We start from the raw sequence: 15,639 nt of genomic DNA, 5'->3' as shown, positions 1-15,639 counted from the left end.
TGAAGAACTTATACCATAATTCACATTTGCGCAATACATTAAATGTTTCAACGGATTCGCTAAAACTCTCGAGGGGAAGTAGATTTCTTCAATAACTTATAATTAGTTCAACATCTTCTTGAGAACTTTTACGAATACTATGGCAAGTCAGGGTTTTTCAATAAAAACATCTAACCTTAAAACACATTTGGATAAAAAATAAAAACTCAAATTTCCAAAAAAAAAAAAAAAAAGAAGGGATTGCCAAAATTTAGGATCAAGCATTTGAGGGGACTAACCTACCACTTGAGTGCTTCAAGCACTATTGCAACCACTTGATCGCTTCGAATGGTCGAATGTTCTTGCAAATTTATAAAAATTATTTTAAATATTTTAATTCAATTTTAAACTTATAATCCAACGTCTGTCTTTTCAAAAACTAATTTATTTTTACCTAAATCTTTTCAAACTTATCGATGAATCTGAGATATATATATATATATATATTAAATTTTCTATTTTTAAATTGATGTCTACTTTTAAACAATAAAAAAATGTTTGTCTTAAATTGGGACAGAAAAAGATGACTTTTTATGTAATTAATTTTTTTTAGAAAAATATGTAAATTAATATTTTAAAAATATAATTTTGGAATATAAATAATGATAGAGCAATGATAACCACTTCTACTTGGTATATTATGGTGAAGCCACGAGCGATGACATAATATTGTATGTCATCACTTGTACAAACTTCCATCATGTGACAATGTCTAATTAAAAGGCCGGGCACAAATAAAAGGTTTGTGAAACAACCGTTCAACGTGAAAGACCTGATCATCAACTTTGTCATATTGTGCTGGTTCACTCTCACTGTCACAGGCTCACAGCTATCACCTTATTGGCTAGTACTTGATATAAAATTAATTTCATATACTTCAGGTGAATTTTTTTATGTTTGTAGCCTGTAGGTGGTAGGCGGCTTTGGGAAGACAGCCTCTGGACAACTGGGTCGCCAAACTACCCCAATAACAAAAGCATGGCACCCACCTTACTCCACTACATTCCCTACATTCATCTTACAACTCACTTCCAGCTGCTACTACACCCAGTTCATTCACTATTTTCCAGCTTTCATCTTCACTGTTTTGCTTCTCAATACATTAAAGGAGAGTTTGTTGCGAAAATCGATACAAAGGAATTTCATGATCGTAAAACATATTTATATGATTAAGAAGAGTCCATACTTATATAGTATTAAAAATTTTATTCTTTATTCGATATGAGATATCACAAAAATAGTATTCACAATCCGTTTTTGGGTAACTCATGTCATAAATTATACCCCTCATGACCATCATTCTTTAAATGATGATTGCATTTATCATCTTAAATAAGTTGAATGATCAAACCTAAATATGACTCATTTATTAAACAAATTATGTGGATTAAAATAATTGCAACACGAACACGATTATACTTTAAAATGCATATCATTTTCGAATCATGTTATTGTGTTGTGTCAAAATTGCTATCTCTAAGTGAACTTTATATGATACATAAGGTTTTAACAGGATTTGACTAATTATGCTTACATCCACAAATAAGAAAGAATCATTTTATTATATTATAAAAAAATTATAAATGATAGAACCAGGTATAATTATTGTGTTCTTCGAAACATCTTATGTTTATTAGTGTCTTCCATTATTCCTCACATTTTTATCCATTTCGTATAGTATTTATAAGTATATTTATATCTTATAACCTAAAGTATTTATATAGATATTTTTACTAATTTTTTTTATTCTTTATGAAAAGGAAACAACACTCATTAAGAAAGTGTAACATGAACCGACTGATTTTATTATTGGAATAGATTCATGTTGGAGATGCTTCTCATTTTATAAAATATTTAGCCGTCATGATGTTAAACAGTTGAAGGGAACAATTCCTAGTAGAAAACAATCACTTAATTTCAAAGCATAGTTTTACTATTTTTTAAGAAGATTGTAAGGTGGAAGATGATTCGATTTGCATATTAAGGGAATGTTTGGCAGTTGAAATTCGGAATAAAGAATGAAAATGAGGAATTATTTTCATTTTTTTAATGTATTTGAATTATTATTTTTAATTATGAATGATATAAGTTTATTTATTTATTTTTTATATTTCAAAAATATTTTAAATTTATTCATAAAATTCATTGTATTTCCAAAATAATTAACTTCTGATAAAAATTGATTTTATTTAAAAATTTAAAATTGTTTTTTATTTTAAAGAGAAAAAAGGTATTTTAGTAATGGTTTCCAAACAGGCCTTCCACATCATTGGCTTATTGAAAATTGTAAAATCAATGGACTGGAAGCAAATTGGCGACCAAGTAACCTTACTTTTAGCCTACAGGCCACGTGACTCATGGCCGCACGCCAACCAGAATGTTTGCCTCACATGACAAATAGTGGGTACAAGTCACACCCACTTCAACTTTCTGATTTTTGGTCCATGTTCGAATGTGCCTTTTCACTTGTTCACGTCTTCTTTTTCTTTTTCCTTTTTTTTTTCTAAAAAAAATAATAATAGGGTTTTCTTTTTCAACCCTACCCTTCCCCTTTTACATTTCCATTATTTGTTTTATTTTTTAGACAAATATGTGAAAGTACATAATTATTTTATTTTTTTTTAAAAAAAAGCTTAATTGGGCATGTGGAGTTGTTGGTGGAAACCTTTAACTCGGAATTGTAGGTGTGTGAGGGCTTGTGTTTCACAATTTAGGTGGTGTGAATGGTGGGGTTGTGGCACCAACCATGTCTAGGGCCATTATGCATTTAATTGGACATGGCATGATGGTCCATTGTCACGCTTGCTGTCTTTAATTATAAAATCATCGTGTTGATGCTTGAAGGGTCACAATCGGAGTTGATGGATGCAACCAAACAACAATCTCCTCCTAGGAATATCCTTGGGGTTCATTACTTTGGACGTGACCAACCCTTCAATTTGCCAACAATATTCTCCCAATGATATTCTTGAGGTTTGAATCCATGATCTTGACCCTCCAATCTACCAACAATCTCCCCACAACGATACCTTAGGGTTCGAATTCATGACCTCAACTTTGATACCACTGGTAAGATCTTAATCGTTATCAACTCTTCTAAAAGTAATTGCTGTTAAAAAAAACGCATACTCTAACCTTATAATACATTTACTCAAACACCTATGGTGAACATAAGGAGAATTGATGAAGACGATCAAATTTTTAATTTGCCAATAATTCCCATATCGGATAAGTGAGAAAGTTTTTAACGTTATATATATAGAGATTTCTCTTAATCTTGTAAAATGATTTGAAAACCATAAGAATCTTTTTGACTCCAAAATGGATAATATCTAAAAGATTGTTACATCTAAATTACTATTTCCCATGTTACTATTTTTCAATATATCTCATGTCATGTTTTTGTACATTAATTCTTCCTTGAAATACCCTTTTACACATTAAAATCCAAATATATTTAATATATTTTTATAAACTTATTTGATATAAATAGTATCACCTTTTGAATGTGGAGGTTTTTCTTGATACCCAAACAGCCCCTTCACCTAGCAATTTCTATAATTCAACAATCACAATGGTCACTTTTCTTTGTCAAAAGCCAAAACCTTTTGCAACCCCACTCTTCCACGCAAAAGACCCTTTTTCTTCTTCTCCTTTCAGCGCTCCCCATATTTTAATGGCGGCATCGTAGGATGGATTTTCCGAAATTTTCTTCTTTCTTTCCATGCAGCCTGACTGCCAACTTGCATGGCGGCCAATGGACTTGCAGTAGCTTAAGCAACAAGCTAAGAGCAAGAAGGTAGCCTATAGGATACTGACACGTGTAAGTTTCACAGCTGTGATCCAGTCTGTAACTTAATCTTGGCCTTTTGACTCTTTTTCCCCTCCCTACGTCTAATCCCTTTTCTACACGTGGCTGTTAAAGCCAACCCACTTTTTTATGGAAGGCATATCCACTGCCATTCTTTATCCTCATTGAGAATAAACCAACTGGATCAAATTACCAAAAAGCCTCCTAAAATGACGGGATTGTATCATCTGCTGGTCATTCGTTCCCAAATTACACTGCTCCAACACGGTCGAGTGATCCCCGCCGCTAATTTGGTTTACCTTTTGAGCTATTTAGTTTCTGGCAAAGTAATTATTTGAATTCCGTGAGGATATTTTCGTCATTTTGATTACCCCTAAAACAAGGCCAGCTAAGAGCGGCCAGCTACACATTCTGATTCTCATGGAAAATGGAGTAGGGTTTGTGGCCAATAATTTTATTTTATTAAAAAAATCCTTATTTTTCTCAAAAAATATTCATTATTTTAGACGAAATTTTTTTCATATTAATTTTTTTTTATGGAAATAATTATATAAGACATCAACTGCCGGACACTGGCGGTTGTTGTCCTTAGCCGCCGGCAGCTTAAACGGCTCAGCTGTACATTTGATACCCAAACTGCCCTCAAGGGTTGAACAAATTTTCCGTTAGGTTCAATCATTTTTGAGCGGGATAAGGGCATTTATCGTAAATGAGCGGTTTGCAGTTATACAGCTGTCCGGTTTTTCATGGTTATAAAAAGCGGGAAATGGAGTGTCTAACGTGGTCTAAGGAAAACTGGTGTGTTGGCTTCTATAGATTCTGTGTTATTCGTTGCCCTTTTTCTCTCTATAGTTTCTCTATCTAGAAAACCCGCAATTCTTTCCTTTCCAGCTTCGATCTTCTTGTATTTCTGTGTGTTTCTTGCTGGGTTTTTCTCAATCAGCTTCGTTTCTTTCCTTTTGAGCTTCTTTAATGCAGATTCTTGGCATTACTTGATTCCACTTTTGAACTACAAATAATTTCTTTGGCTGGGTTTTCATTCATCGAACCCTTCGGTGTTATCTTTGTTGTCCGTTGAAGAGTCTTCCTTCAGAGATCAAGATGTTTGAAGGGCTATTGGGAAGGAAGTTCTCCTCGAAATGGTTTGAACCCAGCTCTGTTTTTCCTCTGTGTTTTTCTCATGGATTTTATTGTTTTTGTTTGGTTTTTGATTTGTGAAGTTCTCTTTGTTTTTGGGTTGGTTTTGATACAGCAAGTCGTCGATAAAACCCACCATGGCTAGGATTGAGATGGTGCGGAAGAGGAGAAAGGCCATGCAGAATTTTCTGACTAATGATATTGGAGATCTTCTGAGGAGAGGTCTTGATACCAATGCTTATTCCAAGGTGATATTGGGTGTTCTCTTTTGAGTGATTTCTTGATCTTGAATCCAATTTTTTGATGAAGCATAGCATAGAAGATGAATTTTCGGGTTCATTTTCTTACCTCCATCGATCTTTTTGCATGAGATCTCCATATATCCATGATGGAATTTTCAAGTTGATTGTTTTGATCAGTAGAAGGTGTCAAATATGAACTTTCTTTTCTGTTTTCTACCTATGGAAAATTATGGGTTTTTCTTTTGTCTTCTTTATTTGGCTGAATTATTGAATCCCTGTTTGATAATTTGGAATTTGAGGTTCCTTATCATTCTGTTGGTTTCAAGGGTTAAGAACTGCAGAAATCATTTCTTTTAGGCAATGTTTCATGAATTTTTGTTCCCTTGCAGTCTATCTTGGTATTCATACATTACTGAGAACTGTCATTTTCTGTTCCTTGTCAAAATCAGGCTGAAGGGCTTTGTGCTGAATTAAATCAGATCTCATGTTATGACTTTATCGATCAATTCTGCGGGTGTATCTTAGATCATCTTTCAGCCATGCAGAAGGAGAGGTATATTCAGTTGTCTTTGTCGTTTAATCTTAATTTCTAACATTTGCAGATGTAAACTGTTCATGGAATTGGAAATTGACCTTTTTTTTTTCCTTACAGGGAATGCCCCAAGGAATGCAGGGAAGCTGTATCATCTTTGATTTTTGCAGCAGCAAGAATGGCTGATGTGCCAGAGCTGCGTGAACTCAGGAATATATTAACTGAAAGATATGGGAATTCACTGGAATCATTTGTTAACAAAGAGGTGATTATTTATACTTCCACTGAGAGTTCTTTGCAGGCTACCACTCTGTCTTCATGACTAACTCGATAATTTTCTGATCCTAGTTTGCTGAGAAGTTGAAGTCAAAGTCTTCATCCAAGGATATGAAGCTTCAATTGTTGCGGGACATAGCGCAAGAGTCCTCTATTGAATGGGATTCCAAGGCTTTGGAGCAGAAGCTGTTCAATCCACCTGCATCCGATCAAGTAAGCCAGGTTTTATAACTTTAGTAACCTTTAGTTTTGTGGATAAGCTCTATGGAAAGAAGGGACAACTTTGCCTAATGTTTGATGACCTGCTGAAAGGCCAAACCTTCTGTTTTTTTCTCCTTAATGCTAAAGTCATGTATGTATAACTATTCTGCAGGACCAAAAGAAGAAAATTAGCCCAAAAACAGAGGATGTTGCACGAAAAGAAGATGAAGTGGACCCTTCATCTAATGGAAAAGGGGATGATGTTGATGATGGATACAGACTGAATATCAGTAGGAGAAGTGCTGTCCCTGGAAAAGACAACCAAGGCTTTCTGTCTCATGAAACACCTTCATTTGCTCCAAGGGAAGATAATGGAGGTCATCAGAAATTTTCAAGCTTAGAAGGAAGGGTTCCTGAAAAAGAAATGGATGACAGGCGGCCCTACCCCAGGAGGGTTGCCCTTCCTCCTTATACCAGGCCAAAACCTGAAAAAAACCCAACCGGTTCGGAGGCCTTGCCTGGTGGTTCTGGTGGTGAAGAAGTTGATAACAAGCCTGAAAGAACCCCAACAGGAACAAACAGTCCTGGGCAGGGAGAGGTAGCTGAAAAACTGAATGCTCAGGTTATTGAAGGGGAAGCTAAGCCAAAACCAAGATCAGTCAGGAGGAGACAGCTGAACCCACCACCAGGCCATGATCAAGGTGATGAATCAGTGAAGACAAATCCAAGCAGAACAAGACTAGAGGACCCAAGAAGAGGGTTACAAATCTTAAATGCCGGGGATCACGATCAGAAGGACGAGAAAGAACTAGACAGGCTTTTGATACACTACAGTACAAAGAAGCCATCTCAAGAACCTCCTCCTCCTCCTTCACACCAAACTGCAGCAGAAAATAGTGAATCCACAGGGAACAGAAGCCCTGACCACAAGCATCGTCCATCCAGAGTAAGATCTCTCCCAATTGAACCAACAACTCCAACGGAAGAGACGAAAGGGCATGTTCGTGCCACTTCCTTTCAACCAGATATGATGAAGTTCAGCCATGTGCACCCAAAGCTACCAGATTATGATGAAGTTGCTGCTCGCCTTGCAGCTCTTAGGGGAAAGTGAAAGGATAGCATTAGATTTATGCATTTCCCTTTGCTTAAGGGAACAACAGAAAATTCTTTACATGATTGTATCACCCATTGTAATCTTCTCCAAATTCTTCTCCCACAGTGTAGTTCTTTATTATTTGTTATCAGTCAGCACCCGTAGGAAGATATTCTAGGCTTCTAGTTTATTCCTCTTCTTTCCCATGTCTCTCAGCCCTGTAAGATAACAGCATTGCTCCAGAAACTTAAAAGGTTTACATGTTTACAGTAGAAATCTGTCTGATTGCCATTTTTATGTTGAAGTCTCTTGCTCAATGGCTGAAAGTGCATGTTCACAAGCGGCTTCTTAGTCTTTTATCACATTATATGTGATATTGATTTCCCATGGGGATTTTTTATTTTTTATTTTTTTTTGGTATTACATATACGAGGCTCTTTTTAATCATATAGACATATTTTAAAGTTGGAAAGCGGGAGGAAGGTGATAGTATATATCCAAATTTACAGTGATACAAAAAGGATGAAAAAAAAAAAGAAATAGAATTGATATTGAATACATGAGCACTCAGTTGGAAGAAGATGGAGGGTACTCTGCTTTGATCAGAGTGTAGGAAATCTTACGGTGGGGCGTTACAAACGCAGAAACCTATGAATGATGTCAGCGGTGAAACTTAAACGACGTCGTGTTAAGAGGTACCTCTACAACGCAGCGTCAGAAACGGAGGAAATCAAAATATGTGGGCTTGTACATCAGTTTCAAACGGAGAACCTTGGACGCCATGGTTTTAACTTGGGATACAACGGAGAAACTAAAGCGACGTCGTTTTATTAGAAATCCGGAGTTCAGTGACATCGTCTTCCTTGGATTGGGGTTAGGGTTAGCACCTGTGCACCACCGCAATCATCAGAAATGGCGGAGACGTCAATCCCATCAAACGGCGGAGATTTAGAGGAGCATGAGCAAGTTATGAGCGAGGTACACCTGGGCTGCCCTCCTGGTCTCTCTGGCCCCCACATTTCCAAATTCACTTTCTCCTTACCACCACAGGGTATTGCATATTGATTCTGCACTTGCTAAATACTGTTTGTTTTCTAGGAAAATAGTTACCTGACATAATATCGGGGAAAATATATTTTTTTTTTGCTGCAATTCGTACATGATACTTATGATTGAGGAACTGCATTCCAACTAGTGGCTTAATGGAAGTATCATTTGGTTTGAATGATTTAGGCGCTGAATCTATCTGGAGAAGACAAGGGGAAGCAGTTTCAACACAGCAAAAGATTGAATTGGATGAAGATGGTGATCTTGTTGTAAAAAGGCGTAACAGTAAGTTTTTGAATAGGTGTCGATTGGGTTGATCCCGTAAAAAGAGTTTATTGATTGATTGATTTATTTATTTTTTTTGTTTTTATGAAATTCTGTCTGCTATACAATGGAATGATCCTTGATTGGCCCTCTGAGCTAAACCAAGCAGGGCATGAAGAACTCACAGACCAAATTTAACCAACTAGCATTCTTTATGAAAAATCATGATGTTGAGCATTTCCTTTTTATTTTATTATTACTTGTCTTTTAAATTTGCAGGATCATTATTTTCTTTGTGCAGGACAATCGAATCAAAGTTGTTGTTTGACCATCCAGCATAATATCACATCATCAATTCCTAATGTTGGGTTACAGGTGGCTAAATGATTTCTTATGATGCTTTCCGGTTGGTTAGCTGCCATGTATATAAGCTTTTTCTGCTTTTTCAGGTGTGGAGAGCAGAATTGATATTATCGGATTTTGTGTTGCATAAGATTCATACATCATCTGAATTTGAGGGAATTGTTTCATTAGAACTTGGTGCTGGAACAGGTATCTGGACCATTTTTGCCTACTCTTTTGTATGTTTCAGATATCCGCTAACTTTAGTGAAAGTTCTTATATGCTAAAATCCATTAATTGCCTACTCTTTGGTGCTTATAAACCGTTCTTACCTATAACAAGAAGAAAACTGAACCTCACTTTTTTCTCGGCATAAAGTGTGCTTGGCCTAAAGATTGTACCTTGACAGATATGATAGGCTACATATTTTTACTATTTTTTTGTGCATTCTATTATTTAAAAACTAGAAAAATGTTTAGATATGTAAAAATGATTAAACTGAAATTCTTCTTAGAAGTATGTCTAAGTCTTTATCATTATCTTATGTTGTGCACGTCTATGATTCCTTTATTTTTGATGCACTCATATATATGATGTTTTAACTAGATTTGCATGTTTATGCATTGTCAAGTAAAATATACCTTTGGTCCCATCTTTTGTACATTACTCTGGGTCTCTAAGAGTTAATTCAATAGTTCTCAAATTTTGAAAATTTAAATACAATTAGAAGCAAGGGGAAGACCAGAAAAGTATTCTTTGAAGAATGTTGTAATGAAGAAATCTTTTCGACTGAGATTTTCTGGCCATGGTTGTCATGGAATTCCTTCTAGAATTTATACAAATTGGCCAAAATCTTTCTGTATTATTTCCAATTTTAGCTCTGAAGTCTTTCACAAGCTATAAACCTGTAACATAAGTATTTCTTTGATGACAGGATTTTATTTAACTGTCTTTATCAGGGATGGTTGGTATAATTCTTGCACCTGTTGCTAAGAGAGTGTTCATAACAGGTATGGGGTGCTAGAACTTTTGAACCCTGGCTTGATTTATTTCATTGTTTAGTTGTGTGCAATTTCTCTATTATCTGGAGTGTGTTATTTGAGTGCAATCTTCTAATTTTAAGAATGTGTTATGTGTTATTAAGTTCGTTGAATTGCCTTTTCATAAATAAGAATCTGCAGCTCTTGTGCATATTAACTAAGAACTATATTCATCCATCCATCCATCTTATCCATCTAGTTTAACCCCAAATTATAATTCAATTTATTCTTCTTTCCTTTCTATTTTCTTTTTCTTTTGGAATGAACTTGGTTAAAGAAGAAGAATACATATACATTGTTAGAAACAGAAGGGTCTTTTTATCCAAGACAAAACGAGGGGATATTCATGTGTGTGCGCACACACACGTGTTTCCTGCTCACTTGCCCATAACTTCTGTTAATTAAGGAAGTAGAAATCAAGAAAGCAAAAAATACTAAACCAACAAAGAACTGCATTAAGTTCAGCATGTAGGTTAGGAGTCCTACATTGGAAATTGTCGTCTCCAGCATTACGCAGTATTGATTTTTTTTTTTTTTTTTGAGTGCTAAAATATTTCAGACTGTTTCACATCATATCGTCAATTTATTCTGCTTCTTAAGCAATATACCTTCTTTCTGGATTGAAAATCATTAAAATTGATTTTGCACATTTAGAACTTTCTTTATTTGAGCATTTTTTTTCCGAAATAAACTAGAAATCTTCCATTTGCATACCATTTGGTTTCTTCTTCAATCATTCTGATGTGCCATATAAACTGCTGAACGTTCCCCTAATTAATCATCTGAGATTCTGAGGCAGATCCTTGTTACTTTTGTGCTGCCAGAGGATAGCTTTATTGTTGTCTTTGAATTACATAAGAGTTTGTATCAGTGCAAGAAAAACATGCCTATACATAAACTAGTTGGCACTTGGTGATTTGGGCTAGAAAAATTACGAAGATTGCAACATCCTGGTTTTGGTTGCTACATACTTTTTGAAACTTTATTTCTAGCACATTCTAGATGTAATAAGGGCTTACCATTCTCTACTAAAGATAGGCTGATATTCTGAATCTCCAAATATTCTTATATGAGGCATGATATTGTTCTTTTACTATATCTGTTTAGTTTTTTCTCGTGTAAAAAGGATTATAATCAGGAGACTACTTTTCTTTTTATTGGTCCTTTTCTCTTTTAAGTTTTCCCTTAGGTGTGAGAGTTCTAAGATGGTAATTCATTTTTAAGTTATGATTCTTGGACATGTTTTGTGAGAAATGTGGGGTTTGAGATAGTTTATTTTGCTTTTATTGAATTAGTATTGTATTGGAAAAAAAAAAAAAAAAAAGCTTCTTTATTTATCTTTATTTCAAGTGATGTCTTGAACAAGGCCCCCTTGGATTTTTTGACAGACCATGGTGATGAAATCCTTGACAACTGTGCTAATAATGTTCACCTTAATTCTGAAATGTTCAATCATCAAGCTTCAGTTTATGTACGTGAACTCAATTGGAAAAATTCATGGCCGCCTACCATGGATTCAGAGAGCTCTGAGACTCAGAAAAGGTGAAATATATTTGGTTTCTCTTGATAGTTTGTTCCTTTATTTAATTGAATTCTTGTGTGTTTTACAAGCTTACTTTTCCTTATGCTTCTTCTTCAAAGTTCTTCTACTATTCTAATTTATTTCAAAATTAAGAAATTAGGAACATAACACATTTCGCTTTCTCTGTACACCCAGGTTTTCTTGGACCGCATCAGAAGTTGAAGAAGTCCAGGGAGCTTCTTTACTCTTAGCTGCCGATGTAATTTACAGTGATGATCTGACTGATGCATTTTTCAATACCTTAGAGAGATTAATGTCTCAAGGTTCAGAAAAGGTACTTATGAACACAGCATACGATTACAGAACTTATAGGGGATATCCATGCTCAATATAGAATCTACCCTCCTCTTCCAGAAGGATGCCATAGAGTAATTGTTACCATTTTCTGATTTCAGGTGTTATACTTGGCACTAGAGAAACGCTACAATTTCAGTCTTGATGATCTTGATGTTGTTGCAAATGGATATTTGCGTTTCCAAAGTTATTTGAGGGATGCAGAAGGTAAGCACTCTTCTGCTAAGGCTTTCTTTGTGAACTCTTTTAACTTGTAATAAAGCGGTTTTATAATGGATAATGCAGAATGTGAAAGCCTTGAACATGAACCCCTGCCTCGCTTTGTAGGGAAGCCCATCGATCTCACACAAATTCCACAATATGTAAGAGAGTACAACAGAGGAAATGACATTGAGATATGGCAGATCAAGTATGTAAGGAGAAAATCCCAATCTCAGACACTCTGATAAGTCTGAATTGATGCTTTATAAATTTTCTGCTTGTTTTGTAGCTAGCCCTTTTCTCTATAAACCAAACTGTGCTTAGCTAAAATGGAATATACTGCTGGAGTAAAGACTTCTCAAGCTTTAACCATCTTCTCAGAGTTTTTCATTAGATATATTTCTTCCAGAAATGCAAAGAAAAGATGTTTAGAGTCTATTTGGAAACTGTTTTTAAAAATAATTTTATGTTTTTTAGATTTGAAAATATGTTTGACAGTTTGTTTTTGAAGGAAACTATTTTGAAAATATAGTATTTTAAAAAAAATATTTGAAAAGACAAAATAGGTTCACAACATTCAAAATTCCTAAACAGAATTTTATTTCAAAAAACATCCTAAAACTATTTTTGAAACCATTTTTTTGAGAACAATTTTAAGAATTATATTCCTAAAACAGGCCCTGAAGTTTTTGTTTGGACTCTGGTAGTGTCTAGAAAGCATTCATCCTTCACTTACACAACCATGTTTTCAAACCAACACCAACTTCACTTACACATATTCTGCTACTGCTATTTACACTAGTTTTCAACTCATGGATGATGAAGAGAGATGTTAAGGACATGTTTGATGATTTGATTTAATAGTTGTGTTTTGGTTATAAAAACAAAAACTGTTTAGTGAATTGCTTGGATTTATCATTATAGGTAGTTTTATGAACACATAACTCTTTCAATCCCATTGCCACACTTTTCTTATATTGATAGAAAAGTCCCTCATAAGAATATATTTTATTAGAAAAACATAGAAAAAAAAACTTACAAATCAATTCAATAGAGAATTTGAGACTTTCCAACAATCTCTTAATTTGCTCAAATTCCAAAGCATCATACAAACTCGAAAAATCCTTATAATCATTTGGATTCCATGCCCTAAAGGGCTTTCAGATGCAGCAGTCACCCATGAAGTTGAGGCAATCCCTAATGTAAATGATAGCCATCAGGGATTTACCTTAACATTGGTCAAGTCTGCATGGTGCTCCTCCAGGAAGCTAATTAACTCCTTGAAGTTCTCCTCTGTCGGGTTATAATAACCACTGTAGGGCCGTATAGCCTGTGCAAATTGAGGGGAAAAATCAAGTTAAAGGTGTCTTTGGGTGATGGTTATGGCCATGCTCGAATGAATAAAACATACCTGGAGAACCCCATTGTGGGCAACAAGTTGTCCTACTGCAATGGTAGCACCTCCAGCGAGAAAACTAGAGTGATGAAACTGGCCTTGCTTCTTTTCTGCTACATACATATTCCTGGAGGGGCTCAGGACAAAAATCCACTTGGAACCCTCAACAGTATTCAGAAGCACCCCACTGTGCCTATACACTAGCTTCCCATCGTCTATAACAACTTCATATGCTTCCCTCTCCTTCTGCAACACCACAACATTAAGAAAGGAGAATTGGGTTCATCATTGATTTGGTATGTCTGTAAGAATTTGAGTATATTTTCAGGTGTTTGATACTTGATACTTACTGGAGCAAGGTACTTGATGCATTGTTTCTGTAGAACAGTTCTTGGGCAATTTTCAATGTTTATTTCCTTCCCTTCTCCAACATCCAACCTTCATTTTCATAAAGGAAGAAGTTATGATAAAATTTCGTTGCTGTTCGAATCTAGAAACCAGACATTACAGTTTGTTTTTTACCAGTAGAAGAAAGGTTGGGAGGTCCCCCTAGAGAACCAGACATCATAATACAAGTTTAGATTGTTCCCATAACGATGGTGTGGATCAATCTGCACAACACCAAGGGTGATCAAGAAGATTTTGAGTAGAATCAAATGGATTAATCTAGAAATTTCTGAGTGCTAATGTTTGTGTTTCTCAACAGTTTGGCTCAATTTTAATGGAGGGTAGCTAAGGCAATGAGCATCCAAGCAATGAAGTTGAAGAAAATAATGAATGGTATGACACAGTGTGGACTTACAGCTTCAAGCCAATGTGTGATGGCTAGTTTCTGAGCCTTCCCATCCTTGGACAAGCCATTCCCAATCTAGAGTCATGAAGAAAAACAAAAAATCATGTACAAATATTGAATGGTTTTTAGCAGAAAAAAGGGTTGAGTTGGTGACCGAAAGCAGAATGGAATAGGGTCGGCCATAGTATAGAAATGTACTTTTTTTGGTACCTATGGAAAATGCATTACCAATCAAGTGGTGCTTGTTGGTTCTGAGTCTTATTATTCTTACACTAATCCTATTTATACCTTTGCTGACTTAGTCCCAGCCCGTCTCCAACGCGAAGCAGCAGTGTCTGGTTTCTCGGTGTTAAAGAAGGACACAGAGCTCTCCTTCAGCCTTGCAAAGTCTAATGCCTTCCACCTACAACATCAGCAAAAGATCAAAACCGAGTTCCAAACAAAGGACTAAAGTTCCTTTCAAGGAAAGTAGAGAAAGGAAAATAACAAACCAGAGCTCTTCAACAACTACAGCACAATCTGCAAGGTTCCTTCTTGTCCGGTAACTCTTGTAAACTTTCTGCAGCTTAACTGCTGCAGCATCAAGCTCGCTAACAGGCCTTGGAGAGAACAAAATCGCTGGGGCGGGTAAAGGTTTCTCTCCATCCAACACCATACTCTTGACTGAAACACTTGTTTCAGGCTCTAGCTCTTTGACCTCTCGGATAACCATCTCATCAGAACCATCAGATTTAGTCATGTTATCCGAATCCATAATAGTTTTTCAACCTTTCTTCAAGTTTAATCCAATCTTGAAAATCAAGTGGAGAACAATAGAAGTGTCAATACAGAACCAATCAAACACCAAAATGAACAACCAAAGAAGAACAAGTCAAGGGTTTGTACCTGAAACCTCTCTAGGAAAAACAAGTGAATCTGCATCTCAAAATCACCAGTCTCCCCCATTTATATACTGACCAATTCATGGGAAAAAAACCCTCTTAAGTATGAAAAGGAAAAGGAAAATTAAAAGTCCACTTAGAGTCATCTAATCCAACAAAAGGGTTATAATATATTAATAATAAGCAGAATAGTCATAAAGGCGTGTTTCTTTTGAATGGATTATGGAAAGTACGTGAACGTGGAAGATCAAAGGCGTGTTCATGTATGTTCTTAGCAAGTTTCCACGAAAGATCAAAGGTTGGGGGGTTCTTTTGAATGGAATATGGAAAGTACGTGGAAAGTGGAGTTCTATATTCAACAGATGGAGAGAGAGATAGAGAGAGTTCAGGACCTCAGGTATGTTCTCAGCAAGTTTCCACTGGAGATCAAAGCTTGACTAATCAATTGAGAGAAGGAATATTGTTGTG

General features: G+C 35.6%; 3 protein-coding genes across 5 annotated transcripts; 2 read left to right on the top strand and 1 right to left on the bottom strand.

The window, feature by feature from the left end:
- The first annotated feature begins 4,624 nt into the window (after nt 1–4,624).
- Nucleotides 4,625–7,635, top strand: LOC117922720. Its single transcript, XM_034840918.1, has 6 exons — nt 4,625–4,992; nt 5,103–5,235; nt 5,679–5,782; nt 5,882–6,026; nt 6,110–6,250; nt 6,411–7,635. The coding sequence occupies exons 1-6, from the start codon at nt 4,952–4,954 to the stop codon at nt 7,347–7,349; spliced, it is 1,503 nt and encodes a 500-aa protein (XP_034696809.1). The 5' UTR covers nt 4,625–4,951; the 3' UTR covers nt 7,350–7,635.
- A 518-nt stretch (nt 7,636–8,153) lies between these two features.
- On the top strand, nt 8,154–12,473 carry LOC117922330 (methyltransferase-like protein 22). 3 transcript variants are annotated; one of them, XM_034840439.1, is made up of 9 exons: nt 8,154–8,382; nt 8,565–8,663; nt 8,944–9,017; nt 9,092–9,194; nt 9,944–9,994; nt 11,485–11,566; nt 11,742–11,880; nt 12,002–12,107; nt 12,174–12,473. In XM_034840439.1, the coding sequence occupies exons 1-9, from the start codon at nt 8,244–8,246 to the stop codon at nt 12,344–12,346; spliced, it is 966 nt and encodes a 321-aa protein (XP_034696330.1). In that variant the 5' UTR covers nt 8,154–8,243; the 3' UTR covers nt 12,347–12,473. The 3 variants fall into 3 exon arrangements, with proteins under 3 accessions (XP_034696330.1, XP_034696331.1, XP_034696332.1); XM_034840440.1 differs by having other exon boundaries at nt 8,155–8,382; nt 11,413–11,566; XM_034840441.1 differs by having other exon boundaries at nt 8,159–8,382; nt 11,413–11,566; nt 12,186–12,473.
- A 573-nt stretch (nt 12,474–13,046) lies between these two features.
- On the bottom strand, nt 13,047–15,283 carry LOC117921649 (IQ domain-containing protein IQM1-like). The gene is made up of 8 exons (XM_034839599.1): nt 15,176–15,283; nt 14,782–15,080; nt 14,579–14,693; nt 14,300–14,365; nt 14,020–14,108; nt 13,848–13,935; nt 13,513–13,743; nt 13,047–13,431 (listed from the first exon to the last, which is right to left on the bottom strand). The coding sequence occupies exons 2-8, from the start codon at nt 15,042–15,044 to the stop codon at nt 13,318–13,320; spliced, it is 966 nt and encodes a 321-aa protein (XP_034695490.1). The 5' UTR covers nt 15,045–15,080; nt 15,176–15,283; the 3' UTR covers nt 13,047–13,317.
- Between the last annotated feature and the right edge of the window lie 356 nt (nt 15,284–15,639).

This window comes from Vitis riparia, chromosome 9 (genome assembly GCF_004353265.1).
Source record: "Vitis riparia cultivar Riparia Gloire de Montpellier isolate 1030 chromosome 9, EGFV_Vit.rip_1.0, whole genome shotgun sequence".
NCBI lineage: Eukaryota > Viridiplantae > Streptophyta > Magnoliopsida > Vitales > Vitaceae > Vitis > Vitis riparia.
The sequence above is the reverse complement of the archived record's forward strand: the minus strand, read 5'-3'. Positions and strand labels throughout refer to the sequence as shown.

Bases quoted from the DNA above. Each gene is read 5' to 3' on its own strand.
- LOC117922720 (XM_034840918.1), top strand. From the start codon at position 4,952: ATGTTTGAAGGGCTATTGGGAAGGAAGTTCTCCTCGAAATG. The intron at 5,236-5,678 runs GTGATATTGGGT...TGTCAAAATCAG, and splicing joins ATACCAATGCTTATTCCAAG to GCTGAAGGGCTTTGTGCTGA. The intron at 6,027-6,109 runs GTGATTATTTAT...TTCTGATCCTAG, and splicing joins AATCATTTGTTAACAAAGAG to TTTGCTGAGAAGTTGAAGTC.
- LOC117922330 (XM_034840440.1), top strand. From the start codon at position 8,244: ATGGCGGAGACGTCAATCCCATCAAACGGCGGAGATTTAGAGGAGCAT. The intron at 11,881-12,001 runs GTACTTATGAAC...TTCTGATTTCAG, and splicing joins TGTCTCAAGGTTCAGAAAAG to GTGTTATACTTGGCACTAGA. The intron at 12,108-12,173 runs GTAAGCACTCTT...GCGGTTTTATAA, and splicing joins TTATTTGAGGGATGCAGAAG to TGGATAATGCAGAATGTGAA.
- LOC117921649 (XM_034839599.1), bottom strand. From the start codon at position 15,044: ATGGATTCGGATAACATGACTAAATCTGATGGTTCTGATGAGATGGTT. The intron at 14,109-14,299 runs GTAAGTCCACAC...GGTGTTGTGCAG, and splicing joins TCACACATTGGCTTGAAGCT to ATTGATCCACACCATCGTTA. The intron at 13,432-13,512 runs GTATGTTTTATT...CAATTTGCACAG, and splicing joins CCCACAATGGGGTTCTCCAG to GCTATACGGCCCTACAGTGG.